At 40.2% G+C, this 16,632-nt stretch overlaps 1 protein-coding gene across 3 annotated transcripts in view; it reads left to right on the top strand.

Annotated features, from left to right (window-relative positions):
• The window catches only part of MYRIP (myosin VIIA and Rab interacting protein), a 475,698-nt gene that overhangs the window by 405,222 nt on the left and 53,844 nt on the right, over nucleotides 1-16,632 (top strand). For all 3 annotated transcript variants that reach the window (XM_058441971.1, XM_032161998.2, XM_032161999.2), the window contains one exon: nucleotides 5,760-5,999. In XM_058441971.1, coding sequence (XP_058297954.1) covers nucleotides 5,760-5,999 — 240 coding nt within the window. The remainder of the gene's footprint in view (nucleotides 1-5,759; nucleotides 6,000-16,632) is intronic.

The following is a 16,632-nucleotide window of genomic DNA, read 5'->3' as shown; positions in this document are numbered from 1 at the left end:
TCAAACTCCTGACCTCAATGATCCACCCACCTCAGCCTCCCAAAGTGCTGGGATTACAGGCATGAGCCAGCACTCCTGGCCACACACTACATTTAAGTGTGCAAGGAAGAGGCAACTTTTTGTTCCTTAGTAACTGCCTTAAACTTCCCCATTAGCCTCCCCATTCTGACTAGCTAGGAATGTAAATCAACCAATTCAAAGAAAACTTGGCCTCTTGTAATTTAAATTATTTTCCTTTTTCTTTCCAGTCAAACCTGCCTTTCCTAGGTAAATAATCAGTCCTCCAAACCCTCCACTTTCTCTGCCTTCGATGTCTTGGAGAGCATATTGGGGAGTTTGTAGGCTCCTTATGGTTGCGGGGCATCTTAGAGCTAGATGGTGTCCTCTGGGTCCTTGCAGGACTCTGCAATGATGGGGACCCTGCTCGTCAGGTCATTTCTCTGCCTCACTGGCATCTGCTGCCAATGTTCTAAGACCTGGGAATCTGGTCTGTTCCCTGTCCTGCTCCATCAGAAGCCAGCAGCCCTTCCATGGGCGCCAGAGTGGCTCTCACACATGTCAGCTACCTGGCCCTGGCTGTCCAATCCCACGACAGCTACTTTATTACAATGTCACCAGCAATCTTCCATGACCCTGCTTCTGGGTGCCCTCTATGTCACACAGGTGCCAGGAGGGACCCTGGAGCCCCCCTTCGGCCTCCCTCGGAAGCCCCTTATCAGGGGTAATTGCACTCTGATTCTGCTGCCCCATATCATCATGAGGTGGGGGGTCAGAGGTCATAGGCATCCTGCAAGACTGCTTCTCTCTGGATTTCAATAGAAGGAGAAGTGAAATTCGGCTTTTGAACAGATTCATCTCTAGAAACCCTCTGTCCATGTTCACAAAATCTGTCTTTTGAGCCGTTTGTTACCCTAAACAGCTAATGGAGTGAACTGATCAATGATCAGTTCTGGATCTACAGTCACCTTCCCTGGGGTAAAATGCTTATGGTTTAACCTAAGAAAATGAAGACACAAGGCCGGGCGTGGTGGCTCACGCTTGTAATCCCAGCACTTTGGGAGGCCGAGGCGGGCGGATCACGAGGTCAGGAGATCGAGACCACGGTGAAACCCCGTCTCTACTAAAAATACAAAAAAATTAGCCAGGCGTGGTGGCGGGCGCCTGTAGTCCCAGCTACTCAGGGAGGCTGAGGCAGGAGAATGGCGTGAACCCAGGAGGCGGAGCTTGCAGTGAGCCGAGATCGTGCCACTGCACTCCAGCCTGGGCGACAGAGTGAGACTCTGTCTCAAAAAAAAAAAAAAAGAAAAAAAAGAAAAGACACAAGGGAATGCAGTTTTAATGGGAAATGAAAAGCACTGCTTTCTTGTTTTCAAAATAATGTCCCATTACACGTACAAATACCGATTTATAAGGTGGGGAGTCTAAGACACCACACCAGTGGGCAAGCAACTCTGATTTTCAGATTACTTAAAATGTTTTGTACCCAGATACAGACATTGCTCATAGTTATCCCCCTTGCCCATAAGGAATTTCAATATTTCCCACTGCCCCCCACCCTCCCTGCAAAAGCTCCTCAGGATTCTCGCCTGAGTTCATAATCTTCTCTGTGATCTGCTTATGTCCCTCACTGTCCAACACAGTGAGTATGTTTGGTGTTTCCGTGAAGTTGTTGTGATAATCGGGGTCCCTTTGAAGTAGAAGAGCATTTTTTTTTTGGCTGAAGACTCAGCAGCACCCTTATTTTCTCTAAATTCTGGTTCCCAACTGGCTTTAAACACAAACCTCCTCACTGCTCCTTTCTCTGAATTCAACTGTAAGCTCCCCATTTCCTGTTCAATCAACATGTACCCATCTATTGTTGTCTTACTAGGAAGTAGATTTATTCTTATCAGTATTTCTTAGCCTTTTGGAGGCATGGACCCCTGTGAAAATCTAATGAAAACTAGTAATGCTCGTCCTAGAAAAGTGTGCATGCATACCAAAGTTTGTGAACAATATCAGGGGTCCACAGAGGCCCATCCATGGACTCCATATCAGCCAAGATCCCAACTTAGCATTTATTGTCTCAGCTATCATGAAAATTAAAATCAGCTCATGGGGGGAAATATGTGTGAGTTTATAACATAGGGCAGGGATTGCTTAACCTTTTGCAGGCTAAAAATACCTATTTTTATCTGGAGATGTAAATATTTGTTAATCTACTTGATGAATATTATATGGCCAAATAATACTGTTATTTTTGAAGTTCTTGTGGCTTTTAATAATGATGCTTCCAGTTATGCTTATGGTATCTCATCTGGGCATCAGATCTGTGTGCATACGATTTGTCTTTCTGTGAACTCAAGAACCATCACTTAGCATTATGATTCTTGCTGCTCCAATAAAACTTGAGGTGTGTCTTGATAATCTTTAGGATTCCGTTCTTTAAGATTTGCTCAGTTATCTATTCTAATTCCCCTTTCTGACAATATCCACCTCAACCAACCAGATAAGGGCCCTTCCTCTGAGTCTCATCAAACCCTTACATGTGGCTATTCTGTTCCCCAGTGTGTTACAATTGTCTGGTTCAATGTTCCTCTCTCCACCACACCGTCAACTCCGGTAGGGCAGGAACAGTGTCACTCCCACCTTTGAGCCCCAGTAAAGCACAGTGCTTAGCACATAGTAGGTGCTCAACACGTGTTTGCTGGATGTAGACTGAATCACAATAATTCATAATTTCTCGTGATAAATAGACATGAAATGTGGACAAATCATGTTAAGCAGGTTTCATCTTTTGAGTTAACTATTTTAGCCTTGTAAATTAGTCTTTCATGGTCTATATATTCAAGCAATAATTAGGCCAAAGCTTAATATTAATAAAAGTAAACTAGAGTTAAGATGAATTGACAGTTCCATGTATAGAGATGAAAAGAGAAGGTCACCATGGCTGAGTTTGTAACCAGTTGCTGACTTCCTGGCTAATTTAGTGCATATTACAACAGTAGCAGAAAATCTATTTGATAATTAAAGCCCTATTCCTTAGACTGGTGTTTAACCCTCTGCAGACTGACCCAGGCCTGATTTTTCCATACCACCTGGCTCCCCATGCTCTCCACTTCTGAACCTTATCCCTCTAACTATGCAAGCAGCTTCATGCACCCTGGGTCCTATTGGTCCTGCTGCTTCTACATCAAGAATGCCTGTCCCTTGGCGACGTATTAAAATGTTCCTCTTATTTTGAGAACCTGCTCAGAGGTCATTCTTCCTGTGGACCACCTCCACATCCCAGGCAAAGGAATTCCCCTTTCTCAAGCATGCTAGGAGCACAGATTACTTCACATGTGTCCCTCATCACTGATTTTCACTCGGGACCAGAAAAAAAAATAGTCACTTCCAATAGATGTTTTTCTCTTAATTATTCAGTGATATTTTTCAGTTCTATGTCATCTGTTTTCTTCTAATCACCTTTGGATAAACATCTCCCTTTAGAATTTATCCAATTACAAACTGTCTCAAGTAAAATTGATACACAAACGAAGTATGAAAGAACGTGTCACATATCTTTTAAAAAAACAAGATACCCAGATTATTGCTGCAAAATGTTGTGTGATGAAGTCCTTCCTGCTGAATGAGTAACTGGATGAAAAGACCATACTTCTTTTCCATCCTTATTAATATTGTTGATAATATTTACTCATCAATTCTTGAGCTTGAGAAAATTCACCTAGGACACTGCCATCTGAAGACTCTCAGTCTGAGATTTCAATAATATAACCAATTTCACCATTATTGTTAGAATCTAGAGACCTGCTGTCCTCTTTGAATTCATCTTCTGAGTCATCTAATGATTGTGAAATGTTGTTCTCTGTCAGTTTTTGGAATTTTCAATTGTATGCAGTGAAAGCTAAAAGCAGATTCAAAATAGTGATGATTTATGTCACTATGGAATCATCCTTCTAGGCAATTTCATTATTCTATTTATTTTTTCAATTTTTTTAGCATAATTGGGAATAATTGGTGAGGATGAGTAATGATGAAAAATAATTCCCTGGATGATGAAATAGCAAAATGTTTCAAAAGATAGAAAAAATACGATCACAAAGATCCCATTATGTATCTTAGATTTATAAAAAGTCCAGTGAACCAATGTGGTAATTATAATGAGTTATATTTTATTTAAAAAATAAGTAAATTCTCTTCTTGTTCTTCAGAAGCCCTCTAAGAGAATAAAAGTTATAAAATATCAAACCCTACAAATAGATAAAACAACTCCAGGAGGAAACTCAAAAAGTAAAATTGGGTACAGTGACCCCAATTGTATGCCACATTATATACATATGAACACTTCAACACACATCTGTCTAACTGAAGGCCAAGAATAGAGTAAGAGTCACACTCTCTATGTCTTCCTGGAGTTCCCCAGGCCTGGTAAAGGGTTTACTCACAGAAGGAGTTTAGGAGATATTCAGCAAGTGGAGGGTTGGAGCAGGAGATATAATTATTAAGGGAATGTCAAACAATATTCCTTACATATGTGCAAGGTCCTTGCACCATCTCAAAATTTTGGCCCTTTGCCTAGAATATTGTTCTTCCCTCTCTCCCTTTTAGCTGGGTGACTGTTAACTTTGAATCTCAACTCAAGAGTCCCTTCTGCAGGAAAGCTTTCCCTAATCCTCAACCCCTCCCATCAAGTGCTTATTTATGGGCTGTGAGAATCCCTTCCCTTCCCCACATCCCAGCCACAAACATCATCTTCTCTGCACTGAACCACCATGAAAAGTTAGTACTCATTAGCCAATACCTCCTCCTCTCCATTCCCACCCTATTGGTTACTGGTTACAAAAATACAGTTAGATAGAAGGAATGAGTTCTAATGTTAGATAGCACAGTAGGAGAACTGTAGTTAACATAATTTATTGCTTATTTGAGCTGGGCATGGTGGCATGTGTCTGTAGTCCAAGCTACTTGGAAGGCTAAGGCAAGGAGAATCGCTTGAGCCTAGGAGCTCTGGGCTGTAATGTGCTGTGCTGGTTGGGTGTCCGCACTAAGTTTGGCATCAATATGGTGACCTCCCGGGAGCGGGAGACCACCAGATTGCCTGAGGAGGGGTGAACTAGCCCAGATTGGAAACAAAGCAGCTCCAAGCTCCCATGCTAATCAGTGATGGGATTATGTCTGTGAATAGCTACTGCACTCCAGCCTGGGCAACACAATGAGACCCTGTCTCTAAAAATAATAATTTATTGTATATTTGGAATGTTCTCAACACAAAGAAATGACAAATGTTTGAGGTGATGGATATCTTAATTATCCTGATTTGATCATTACATAATGTAGGCATGTATCAGATATCACATGTATCCCATAAATACGTACAATTATTAGGTATCAATTTTTTAAAGTTAATATGGCACGTTTTAGTGTGTCTCCTTCATTACAGGGCTGGCCCAGGCAAGGGCTGGTCAGGTTCTCCAAGCATCCTTTGCACCAGCACAGTGCTGCCCATGGTGAGAGCTCAGACAGTAGTCTGTGAATGAAAAAAAAATGAATTCAAACACTTTTCTGACTAAAGAGGCTTACCTTCTCAAATTCATGCATTTGAGAAAGTAAAGGTAAAAACTAAAAGTCCATCTGAAGAGACAGCAGACCAGGTAAGAAAGCTGTTACTTTCCTAGACTATATGTTCCTATGTTCCTTTACTCAGGGGTAATTGGGAATAAGAAGCAACATGGCTGTAGCAGAGGGCTCCTCATCTCATGATTCTGGCTTTCATTTAGGTGTCGGATGACTTATCAGAGACAGACATCAGCAATGAGGCTCGGGACCCCCGGACTCTCACAGACACCACAGAGGAGAAACGGAGAAACAGGCTGTACGAGTTAGCAATGAAAATGAGTGAAAAGGAGACTTCTTCAGGGGAGGATCAGGAGTCTGAGCCCAAGACAGAATCTGAGAACCAGAAGGAAAGTCTGTCCTCTGAAGACAACAGCCAGAGCGTCCAGGAAGAGCTAAAGAAGGTAAGGGCTGTGAAGCCACCTGCAGACAGCTCATGCTTCTGCAATGGGGTATTGGAGAAAGATTCTATATTGGTGCAGAGGGGTGCTGGGTCCCCAAAGAGCTCTCTCTAAAATGCCCATCCCTGTGCATTTAGGAGAGCCTAAGAGAACCCTTCTTAACTTGCACTAGGGGGAACAATCAGTAAAACAGTATCATGGAAGTTTCCCAAGAACTTTTGCCTTCCACTATCTTTCATCAAGACAGCCCCTTGGCTTTGAGTCTATGATTTAGTGCCCCTTATCCCTCTCACTGGTAAAAATCAGTATTATTTCCTGCTCCACCCTCTCCCTGAGGAATTTTGCCCATGGATTCAGGTCATCTAGCCAACCCCTCTTTTAATCATTGATGAAGCTCTGCTCCATGCTATGGAGCCTTTGTGTTCAAAGTGGCCTTCTGGATTGTTTCTCTCTGCAGTTTTCAGATTTTGGGTTGTTTGTTTGTTTTAGCCTTGGAATCCTTTTTCAAACAATCTTTATATGGAATCCCAGTGTTTCACACAGAAAAAAATTATTCCTATCTTAGGGTACCCAAAGCCCTAACCACTTGATTTTCAGATCCACACTCCTCCTCCCCTTTTCCTACCCCCAGTAGGCCCCTGAGTTCCAAAGGACACAGTTGGAAAACCACAGAAGTTAACTCAACCTCTGGCATTAAAGAATCCCATACTCCCTCCCCGTAGTCAGTGCTCTGCCCACTGTCCTCCAGCATTGGGGTTTCCTCTACAGCTTCTCAAAGCACATTTATGCTAGACTTGCCACTTTAGAGTCAGAATATCCCTGCCAGCCTCCAATGGAAGGGAACACACTAACATTTGTTGAGTGTCTCCTCTGTGTCTCCTCTGTGCATGTGCCTGTACACATGTTCATTAGGTCCTTAAATAACCCTTTGAAATAGAAGCAGCCCATTTTTGCAGAAGAGGAAACTGAAGCTGGGTCACTGAGGTCCTTACCCAAGGTTCACAACTAGTAAGTTTCAGAGCTAAGGCTGCATCACAAATCTGCTTGGCCTTAAATCACAGGCCCCTTCCTTTACAATGAGCCAAAGATTCTATTTTATCTTCAGAGTGATGATTCTGTTAGAGAGAAACCTCCCAGGTGTTTTCTATGTCCCAAGTATATACTGTGTAAACTAAGAAGTTGCTGGTAATGCACATGCATGGGTGAAGGAGCTGCCTTCATCTGCCCAGCAGCCAAGCTGGGGTCCTGTGGAGGAGGAAGTGAAGACCATTACCCATGGCTGAGCCCCTGAACCCTCCAACACCTCAGACTCTGTATTTCACTTTTCCCATCCCACCCTCCAGAACCATAAATCTTTCCCCGGCTTGTCTGTGAGTTGGAGAGGGGAGCTTAGTCTCCATGAGGAGCCCCTCATTGGGATATGGACTCCAACCTATTGCGAATGGTAAGGGCTCTGATCCTCTCTGTTACTTGAACTGATGCTGCATTACGGTCAGATTTGTACGCTGGAGCTTAGAGCCAGATGGTAACTGGAGAACATCGCATTCTTTGTTACAAGGGCTCTATCTCCTACTGGCTTTGCTGCCTGATGGTCCCAAGGCCTAAAAACTCTCACTGTACCAGTGGCATGCCAGGCTGTGAGTCATACAACCTCACCCTTCAACATTCTGCAAGGAGCAACCTCCTGGAGACACAGCCACCAATGTACGCTATTCTCCCCTGGGCAGAATGTCAGTAGAGAAAGGAGGAGCTACTGGGGGGACTTCCTGGGGACTTGGACAAGCGCCCCCATCCTGCCCCTGCCCTAATTAGGCAGGAAATTGAGAGAGTTGGCTTTATTCAGATTCCTGAAGGTGTCAGCTTTTCAAAGTTCAAGTCTTGCCTTCCTAGTCTTCCATGAGTCAATGAATTAAATATTCAAACATATTCTTTTGCATGTAAAAGTCCATACAGCCATATATATGTGTATTTATATGTGTATATATATACGTATATGTGTATATATACGTATATGTGTATATATATACATATATATGTGTATATATGTATATATGTGTGTATATATACGTGTATATATATAGTATATATACGTGTATATATGTATATATACGTATATATATACGTATATATGTGTATATATACACATATATAGAGAGAGAGAGAGCCATATAAGCTATATATATATATATATATATATATATATAGTTTCCCCATCAGGCAGGTACTACTGTAGTTAAAGAAAAACAGAAATATAGGGTTAAGTATTGAATATTATTTAAAAACAGGGAAGTGTTGAGATACATTTTAGGATTAGAATGAGTTTGAAGCATAACCAGCCAGGCGTAGTTGCTCATGCCCATAATCCCAGCACTTTGGGAGGCCAAGGCAGGCAGATCGCTTGAGCCTAGGAGTTTCAGACCAGCCTGGGCAACATGGCAAAAACGCATCTCTACTAAAAATACAAAAAATTAGCCAGGCTTGGTGGCGTGCACCTGTAGTCTCAGCTATGTAAGAGGCTGAGATGGGAGGATCACTTGAGCCCAGGAGGTTGAGGCTCATCACTGGACTCCAGCCTGGGTGACAGAGTGAGACCCTGTCTCAAAAAATATATAAGTAAATAAAAACAAAAAAAAATTAGCCAAGCATGGTGGCTCATGTCTGTGGTCCCAGCTACTCGAGAGGCTGAGATGACTTGAGGTTGAGGAAGTTGAGGCTGCAGTGAGCCATGATTGCACCACAGCACTCCAGCCTGGGCAATGACAGAGTGAGACCCTGTTCAAAAATAAATAAATAAATAAATGGAGAAAGAAAAACAAAACCATGCAGTTTGCAAACTCTGTGGCATTGGTTAATGGCTTCACTCACTGCTACTACTTAGAATCTGATGATTCATTTCTTGCCTGCTTACTCTACCTCACCTCCTAACTGGTCTCCTGACCCTCCAGGCCCTTCTTGGCCCTTCCAATTCTTTCTCCACTCGGTGGCCAGGCTGCCCTACAGTTCCTGCACTTGCTCACAGCCTGTCAACAGGCTCATGTCTGTCTTGCTTTTTAATTGATCCCTAGGACCCAGTCCAGGTTTTCACTGTTGATTGAATAAACACATCTTGGCCTCATTTGTAAAATGGGGATAATCATAACCCCTTATAGGGTTGTGAGGAATGAATTATGTAGTGTAGGATTTAGCACATAGCAGGAGCCTAGAAAATCTTAATTATTGTAGCTTTAGGAAAATAAGCTTCACTGTCATGAAATAACATCCATCTGCTGGTACTGAAGGAACAGCTTAGTGCTGATCCCCATCAACACTTGCAATGTCATGCTGTGGGTCTGTAACTACATTTGGTGCTCCTTGATGCTATGCAGAGTGTAAGTGTGGAAATCACTACATCAGACCCCTAGGTTACCATCTTCAGGATCAGAATTAACTGTGATGTCCCCATGACCCCAACACCACTAGTCTGAGCAACACACACACACACACACATACACACACTCTCTTTGGGGAGTAGATCTAGGGTATTGTGACTATTCCAGAAGCTGCCACTGCCCTACCCTTGTTTCTTAACCATGGTAGTGCACACTAGCCCAAAGTCCAACTACCTGAGGACCTTCTCTGAGTAGCAGGAGCTCCTCTTCCTACACAGAAGACTAGCTAGAAGTGCCAGAGAAATACTACTCCCAGGAGCGGAAGTGAAGCGCTAACTAGTGACTGATGGGAAGGGTGTAAATATCCCAGCCCCTTTGCTTCAGTTGGGATGGTGACTCTGAGGCTTCAGCCATGCACTGACTGCCTCAGCTGGAGGCACCCACAGTGATAAACTACTTCATTAACTACTTGATAAGGCAGTCTTCTCTACTGACTGTCTTCCCTTTCCTGTCCCACTTCCCTACTCCTCTGCCACTGTTTCCTGGGACTGCCTCCCACATAAGCCATGTACACCCCAATTTTTGTCTCAGGGTCATCTTCTGGGGGAACCCAGACTAAGACAAACAGGAGAAAAGTGTCATCTCCAAATCGCAAATACTTACTTTGGTATTGTGAATAAGCAGTGAGGAAGTCTAACCACCAAATTGGCTACTGATAGGCCTTATCTCACCAAAAGGAGGCTTGCCTCACACAGAGGGGGAGCTCAGCCAGGGCTTCCATCACTGTCCCTGCTGTTTGGGAGCCAAAGAAGAGGAATGTGCGTGCATATGCCCGTAGACACAGTGACATCAGTGGCAGCTCAGTGTCTTCAGTATAACATCCGATCTAATTGGAGCTACAGAATCCTGTCCAGCAGCAGAAGAACCATTTTAGAAACATACTTTCTCCTGATGTGATTCAAACCTTTGCTGTATGCAAACATATCCCTACAGTTGGATTAAATGTCTTCCTTTGGCTGGATGCTGGGGCCCAGTGATTACTTAAGGATGAGCACTGCAACCTGAATTTAACCAGCTGAAGAACAAGCTTGGGGCCGGATCAAAACTTCTTGGGAACTGGATTCCCGAAAGGTCATGTTTCTTCTTTAAGTAATAACTTGGTTCCACAAGACCTCAGCGGACAGCCTTCCAAACCACGTGGTCCTCAAAGCCTGGGAATGAGCATTCGTTTCTCCCCAACCAATGAACAGCCATGCCAATGGCACTAGCCATGCCCATGGTTCTGGAAGAAAGTCCCGGCTAAAGTGGTTCTTTTTGCCTCTAGGGACACAGCTGCTGCCCTCCTAAAGAGGGATGCAAATGAGGACTAAGGACTCCTGGCCTGAGTTTGGAGACTACATCAGGGGCCAAGTCTCCCCTAAACCCCCTAATTTTTCCAGGCCTGGGGCAGCAGTCCCCAGGGTCCCTTCTGGCTCCAAAACTCCAACGTTGTAGATATGCGATAGAATAAATAGGTTTTTGCTTCTTAACATAAGTATCATTTACAATACTGTAGATGAAAAAAGATGTCCTATGTGTCAATCTTTTGGAACATGAGCATTTATTAAAGGCCTAGATTAGGAAAATCTTGCACTATAGTCAAATTTGTACATCTAGTGTCCTTAAAGCATTTTTATTGAGTCTTTGTTTATTAATTATCACAAGTAACTGAGCCATTGTGCTTTATTTTCACAAGGGAGTCAATAACAAGCAGACATCTCTGCTGGGATTCAAACTGACTCTATAGTTTCACTTTAAAGAGTGAAGCTACATTTATAGTTTCATAGAATAATTTTCATTTTTTTCAATTTTGAAAAAATTGAATTGTATTTATCATTTCATAGAATAATTTTCATCAGAGTACTGAGACTTCTCTAAACTAATAAATGTCTTTCTCCCCCAAACAAGAGAATAATTTGTGCATCTTCTGATGGCTGTCCCCCAATTACTAAAGCCAAGCCACATGGAAGCACAATCCTTGTCAATGGTGAAGGAAGCAGATTTATTGACTGCTGTCTGAGAAAACCCAGAGACTTGGGTTTCTCAAGTTTAATGTGCTTGTGAAAAAAATTTAGTTGATGCCATGGTGTTAACATAAAATCAAGTATCGTTGTCCATATATGTCTGACGTTCATAAAATAACCATTCATATGAGGCTACAGTACCCTACAATCCAGGGAGCATTTTATTTCAGAAGAGTGCCTCATCATCACTTGCTGCTACAGTGAATATAGTATTAGATACTGACTTATAACTTCCAAACTACACTGATTTCAATAGGCCTTATGCCTATTGAAGAATTAACACCTCTTTCCCAACTTTCTATTTAACTGCTGCCCTAGGAAAAAAGAGAAGCTTTAGCTGTCCACTCAGAGCTACAGCTCTTATCCACAGTGCTTGAACAGGTGAGGAGGTTTTATTTCACTCATGCTCATCTGCATCCTTCATTCCCACAACTGTGTCCTGTGGAAGGGCCTGCTAGGCCGGGAAGGTAGAGTTCTAGGTTCTCTTTTGGATCTTCAAAAGAGAGAAGCAGAATATCTTTCTCTCTAGGCAAAGATGGACTGGGAAAGATTGCCCAGAACTCCAGTGCAGACATATCTTCAAGCCTCTAAAATGCAGGCATTACCTGGAAGGCCAGGATAAGGATATCACCCCAGCCACAGCAGTAGAATGAGATGCTGGACAGAAATGGTTTGAAGAAAGAAAGGCAGAATTACTCCAGAAGGTTTTAAGTAGAAAGACCTGGCAAGCAAGGCACTGGTTCAGAACTCTCACCCCACAGAAGCCCAAAAGTAAGAAACTCTGGGGACAGGGAAGAGGAAGCAAAGATACTGTGAATCTGAAGCTCTGTAGAATAAGCAAGATTGTGCTCTTGGAAAACATCTCTGGGTAGAAAATATAAAAACTAAAGAAGGAAAAACATGTATACCAGTTTCTCCTATAAACAGAAATGCAAAAATCCTAAAGAAAATACTAGCAAACTAAATTCCACAACATTAAGAGATTCACATACCATAACTCATATATTTTATTCCAAGAATGCAAAATAAAGGGAACAGCAGGAAACCCCACTGTTATACTCATTTAGTAAGTACTATTTTTTAAAAGCACATCATAATCTCAACTGATGCCAAAATGTCTTTTGGAAACATTCAACACATATTCCATTGGGGGAAAAAAACCCTCTCAGTGTAATAGAAAGATAATTCAGTAACATCATGAAGAAAATCCACTTTGAAGCACCAGAAGCCCTGGATTTTTTTTCTTGATGAGAGCTCATTTTAAATATCAAAAACATCATGAACATCACATTTTACTACTGATCAAAGAAACACATGACAGATGAATTTGTAAATGCTTTTACATAAATGTGTATTTTGTTAATCAAATAGCACGCACATACATGTAAAAAATAATATGTGTGGCTTTAAGATGTTTTAAATTACAGATGAATATTTGTAGTTATTTAGCAAATATGTATTGTTGCTAAAGAAGTAAATGAGAAAAATTGACTCTAGAAGGTTTACAAAACCTGAACAGACCACAGAAGAAATTGACAAAGTGGTCAAGGAATTATTTCTCAGAAAGAAGCTAGTCTCAGTTATCTTTGACAATAAAATCCATCAAATGTTCATGGTGCTAATTACCTTCATACTAATAAAACTGTTCTTGAGCAATCAAAAAAATGGAAAACATCCCAGTTCATTTTGTTGAATTAAAGCCTCTGAATCTCACACACAAAAAATCACACACCACCAAAAATTTACAAATTAATTCACGAGTGAATAAACATTCAAAAATTCTCAACATATTAGCAAATTGTTTCTAACTATGAATTAAAGTAATAATTTATGATAGCCAGACAGGATGTAGTCTAAGAATGTAATAATGTTAATTTTAGGATATCTATTAACATTTTTGTTATATTTACAGGCTAAAGGGAGAAAAACATTATTTTATTAAATTCTTAGCTTGATGTTTGACATAGTAGGAAATTCATAAATACTGAATGAAGAATGAATTCCAAACTAACAGCTGATAAAGTTGAACAACCATTTCTGATAAAGTAGGAAGATAAAAACTCAACAGCAGTGACTGGTAGCCTTTTGGGGATTGCAGACCTTTTTATGAATTTGATGAACATTGTGAACCCACTCTCCATAAAGCATAAAAAAAATGAAATTGATTTTCATCAAATTGGAAAGTCATAGATTGCATGAAGCCCATCCATAAACCCCAAGTTTAAAAATTACTACTAAATGACAGAAAACAAAGATGTCTTCTGCTACTTTTATGATTCAACATTGGTCTGGCATTCTCTCCAGTGCAATAAGAAATAAAAATTACCAATATTAGATAGCAGAAAACAAAACTATGATGACTTTAGATTTCTGAGTTAAGATAATAAAATCAACTGAAAAGATTATTAGAAATAAGTTTGGCAGTTTTAGAAATTTAGTTATTAGAAATAACTAGTTATTAGAAATTTAGTTATTAATTATTCTAATAATTTAAATTTAGTTATTAGTTATAATTAATTTAAATTTAGTTATTATTCTAATAACTTATTAACTAATAAGTTATTAGAAATAACTTATTTAGTTATTAGAAATAAGTTTTAGCATATCACAAAAGAGAATACATAAGCAAAAATTTCATATATACAGCAATAATCTCTCAGAAAATATAAAGAAAAAATTCTATTTGCAATAGCAGCAAAAGTACACACAGCGCTGAACATACACTTGGCATATAACCCAACAATTCTACTCCTAAGTGTTACCAAAGAGAAATAAAGACCTATGTCCACACACACAGTCACACACACAAAATGTTCATGATCACCAAAAACTGGAAACAACCCAATTGTCCACCAGCTCACCAGCTGGTGAACGAGTATAAGTGCACCTATGTCAATGAATCTTAAGAGCATTATGCTGAGAGAAAAAAGACTCAAAAGTTTACATATTTCCCACTTACATGACATTCTGGAGAAGGCAAAACTACAGTGACAAAACACATATCAGTGGTTGCAAGAAAATGGGGTGAGGGGAAGGTTGATATAAAGAGACATAAGGGCATTTTTTGGTCTGATGGAAATACTCTATATCTTGATTTGGTGGTAGCTACACAACTGCATGCTTTTGTCAAAATTCATAGAACTATATGCCTTTAAAGGCTGAATTTTACTGTATGTAATATACATACACACATACACATTTACATATATATATACATACATAGTGCCCTTGAATAACTTAACTACAAATGTATGAAACTCATCTGAATAAAATTAACCAGTTTTGCTAGGAGACATAAAGACTGAATAAGTACAGAAACATATTCTGTGTATAGATGGGAAAACTTCACACTTTTATAGAAGTTAGTTTTCCCCAAATTAATACATGCATTTAACAGATTTCCAGTCATCTTAATGAGATTTTTTGCAAACTTGATGAAGTTATTCTAAAGTTCATCTGGAAGAATAAGTGCATAAAATATAGTCAAGAAAACTCCAGCTGTAATTATAGCAGTGGTGCTAACACTGGAATAAGCAAACAGATTAATGAAACACAATAGAAAATACAGAAATTTAATATGACATGACAATGGTACATTTAATATCAAAGAAAGATTCTTTAAGGAATATTAGATTAACAAATTATGTAGCACACGTTGGTTAATCACTTGAGAAAAAACTAAATTAGATTCATACGTCATACTACATACAAGAATAAATTCTCAAGGGGCAGGAGTTTAAAAAGTTAAGTAAAAGAAGCTACACAATTACTAGAATAAATTATAGATGAATATTTTGTAACATTAGGACAAGAAAGGCCAGAAACCTTAAAAGCCTGAAATATATGATTGTGTAAATATTAAGAACTTATGTTAATCAAAACCATAAAATTAAAAGGAAAAGAATAGTTAAGAGGACATAGTGCTTAAATATATAATGGGTGAAGAATTAAGATCTTTATAACTCTGTATTAGTTCATTCTCACACTGCTATAAAGAAATACCTTAGACTGGATAATTTATAAAGAAAAGAGGTTTAATTGGCTCACAGTCCTGCAGGCTGTACAGGAAGCATGGCTGAAGAGGCCTCAGGAAACTTACAATCATGGCAGAAGGCAAAGGGGAAGCAGGCATGTCTTACATGGCTGGAGCAGGAGGAAAAGAGTGAGGGAGGAGGTGCCACACACTTTTAAACAATCAGATCTCAAGACAACTCACTCACTATCATGAGAACAGCACCAAAGGGGAAATCTGCTCCCATGATCCAATCACTTTCCACCAGGCCCCACCTCCAATATTGGGGATTACAATTTGACATGAGATTTGGGCAGGGACACAGACCCAAACCATATCAAACTCCAATAGATATAGGGTAATGTACATAAGCAGGCAAGTCACAAAAAAAAAAAAAAAAAAAGAAAATGTAAATGGCCAATAAGCATATGAAAAGATATTCAACTTTAATTGTATTACAATTTTTATTTAATATAACACCTTGCCCAGAACTTGCCATATGGTTAGCACATTCATTTTTTTAATTCAACAAATGTTTATTGAGTGTCTCAATGTGCCTGGCACTATTGAAGTACAGAGAAAATGGCCATGAACAAGGCAGAGTTTATCATTTGCTCAATCAGTAAGGATGCAAATTAAATTAATGAGATGCCACTTTTGCCTAATAATTGGATGGTTAAAAAGAAGGATAATTGGCTCACTCTTCTAATCCCAACACTTTAGGAGGCCAAGGCAAGCATATCGCTTGGGCCCAGGTGTTTGAGACCAGCTTGGGCGATGTAGGAAGACCCCTCTCTACAAAAAAATACAAAAATTAGCCAGCCATAGTGGTGAGCCCCTGTGGTCCCAGCTACTCCAGAGGCTAAGGTGGGAGGATCACTTAACCTCTGGAAATGGAGGTTGCAGTGAGCTGATATTGTGCCACTGCACTCCACCTTGGGTGACAAAGTGAGACTGTATCAAGAAACAAAAAGAATGACATTTAGTGTTGGTAAGAGTTCAGGAAAACAGGCAGTCTGCCACCATAAAATAGTGGGAGCACATATTAGAATTTGATAACTTGGTAATCCAGAGGAATTGAAGTGTGCATACCCTTCGATCTGGCAATTGTACTTTTAATTATCCAAAGAAAAACCTGGAGAAGCAGCCAGGGGTATATTACAATGGAGTTCATCAAGCATTGTGTTTTTATT

Source organism: Hylobates moloch, unplaced genomic scaffold, assembly GCF_009828535.3.
Source record: "Hylobates moloch isolate HMO894 unplaced genomic scaffold, HMol_V3 SCAFFOLD_8, whole genome shotgun sequence".
Classification (NCBI taxonomy): domain Eukaryota; kingdom Metazoa; phylum Chordata; class Mammalia; order Primates; family Hylobatidae; genus Hylobates; species Hylobates moloch.
Note: the sequence above shows the minus strand (reverse complement) of the source record. Positions and strands in the feature narration are given on the sequence as shown.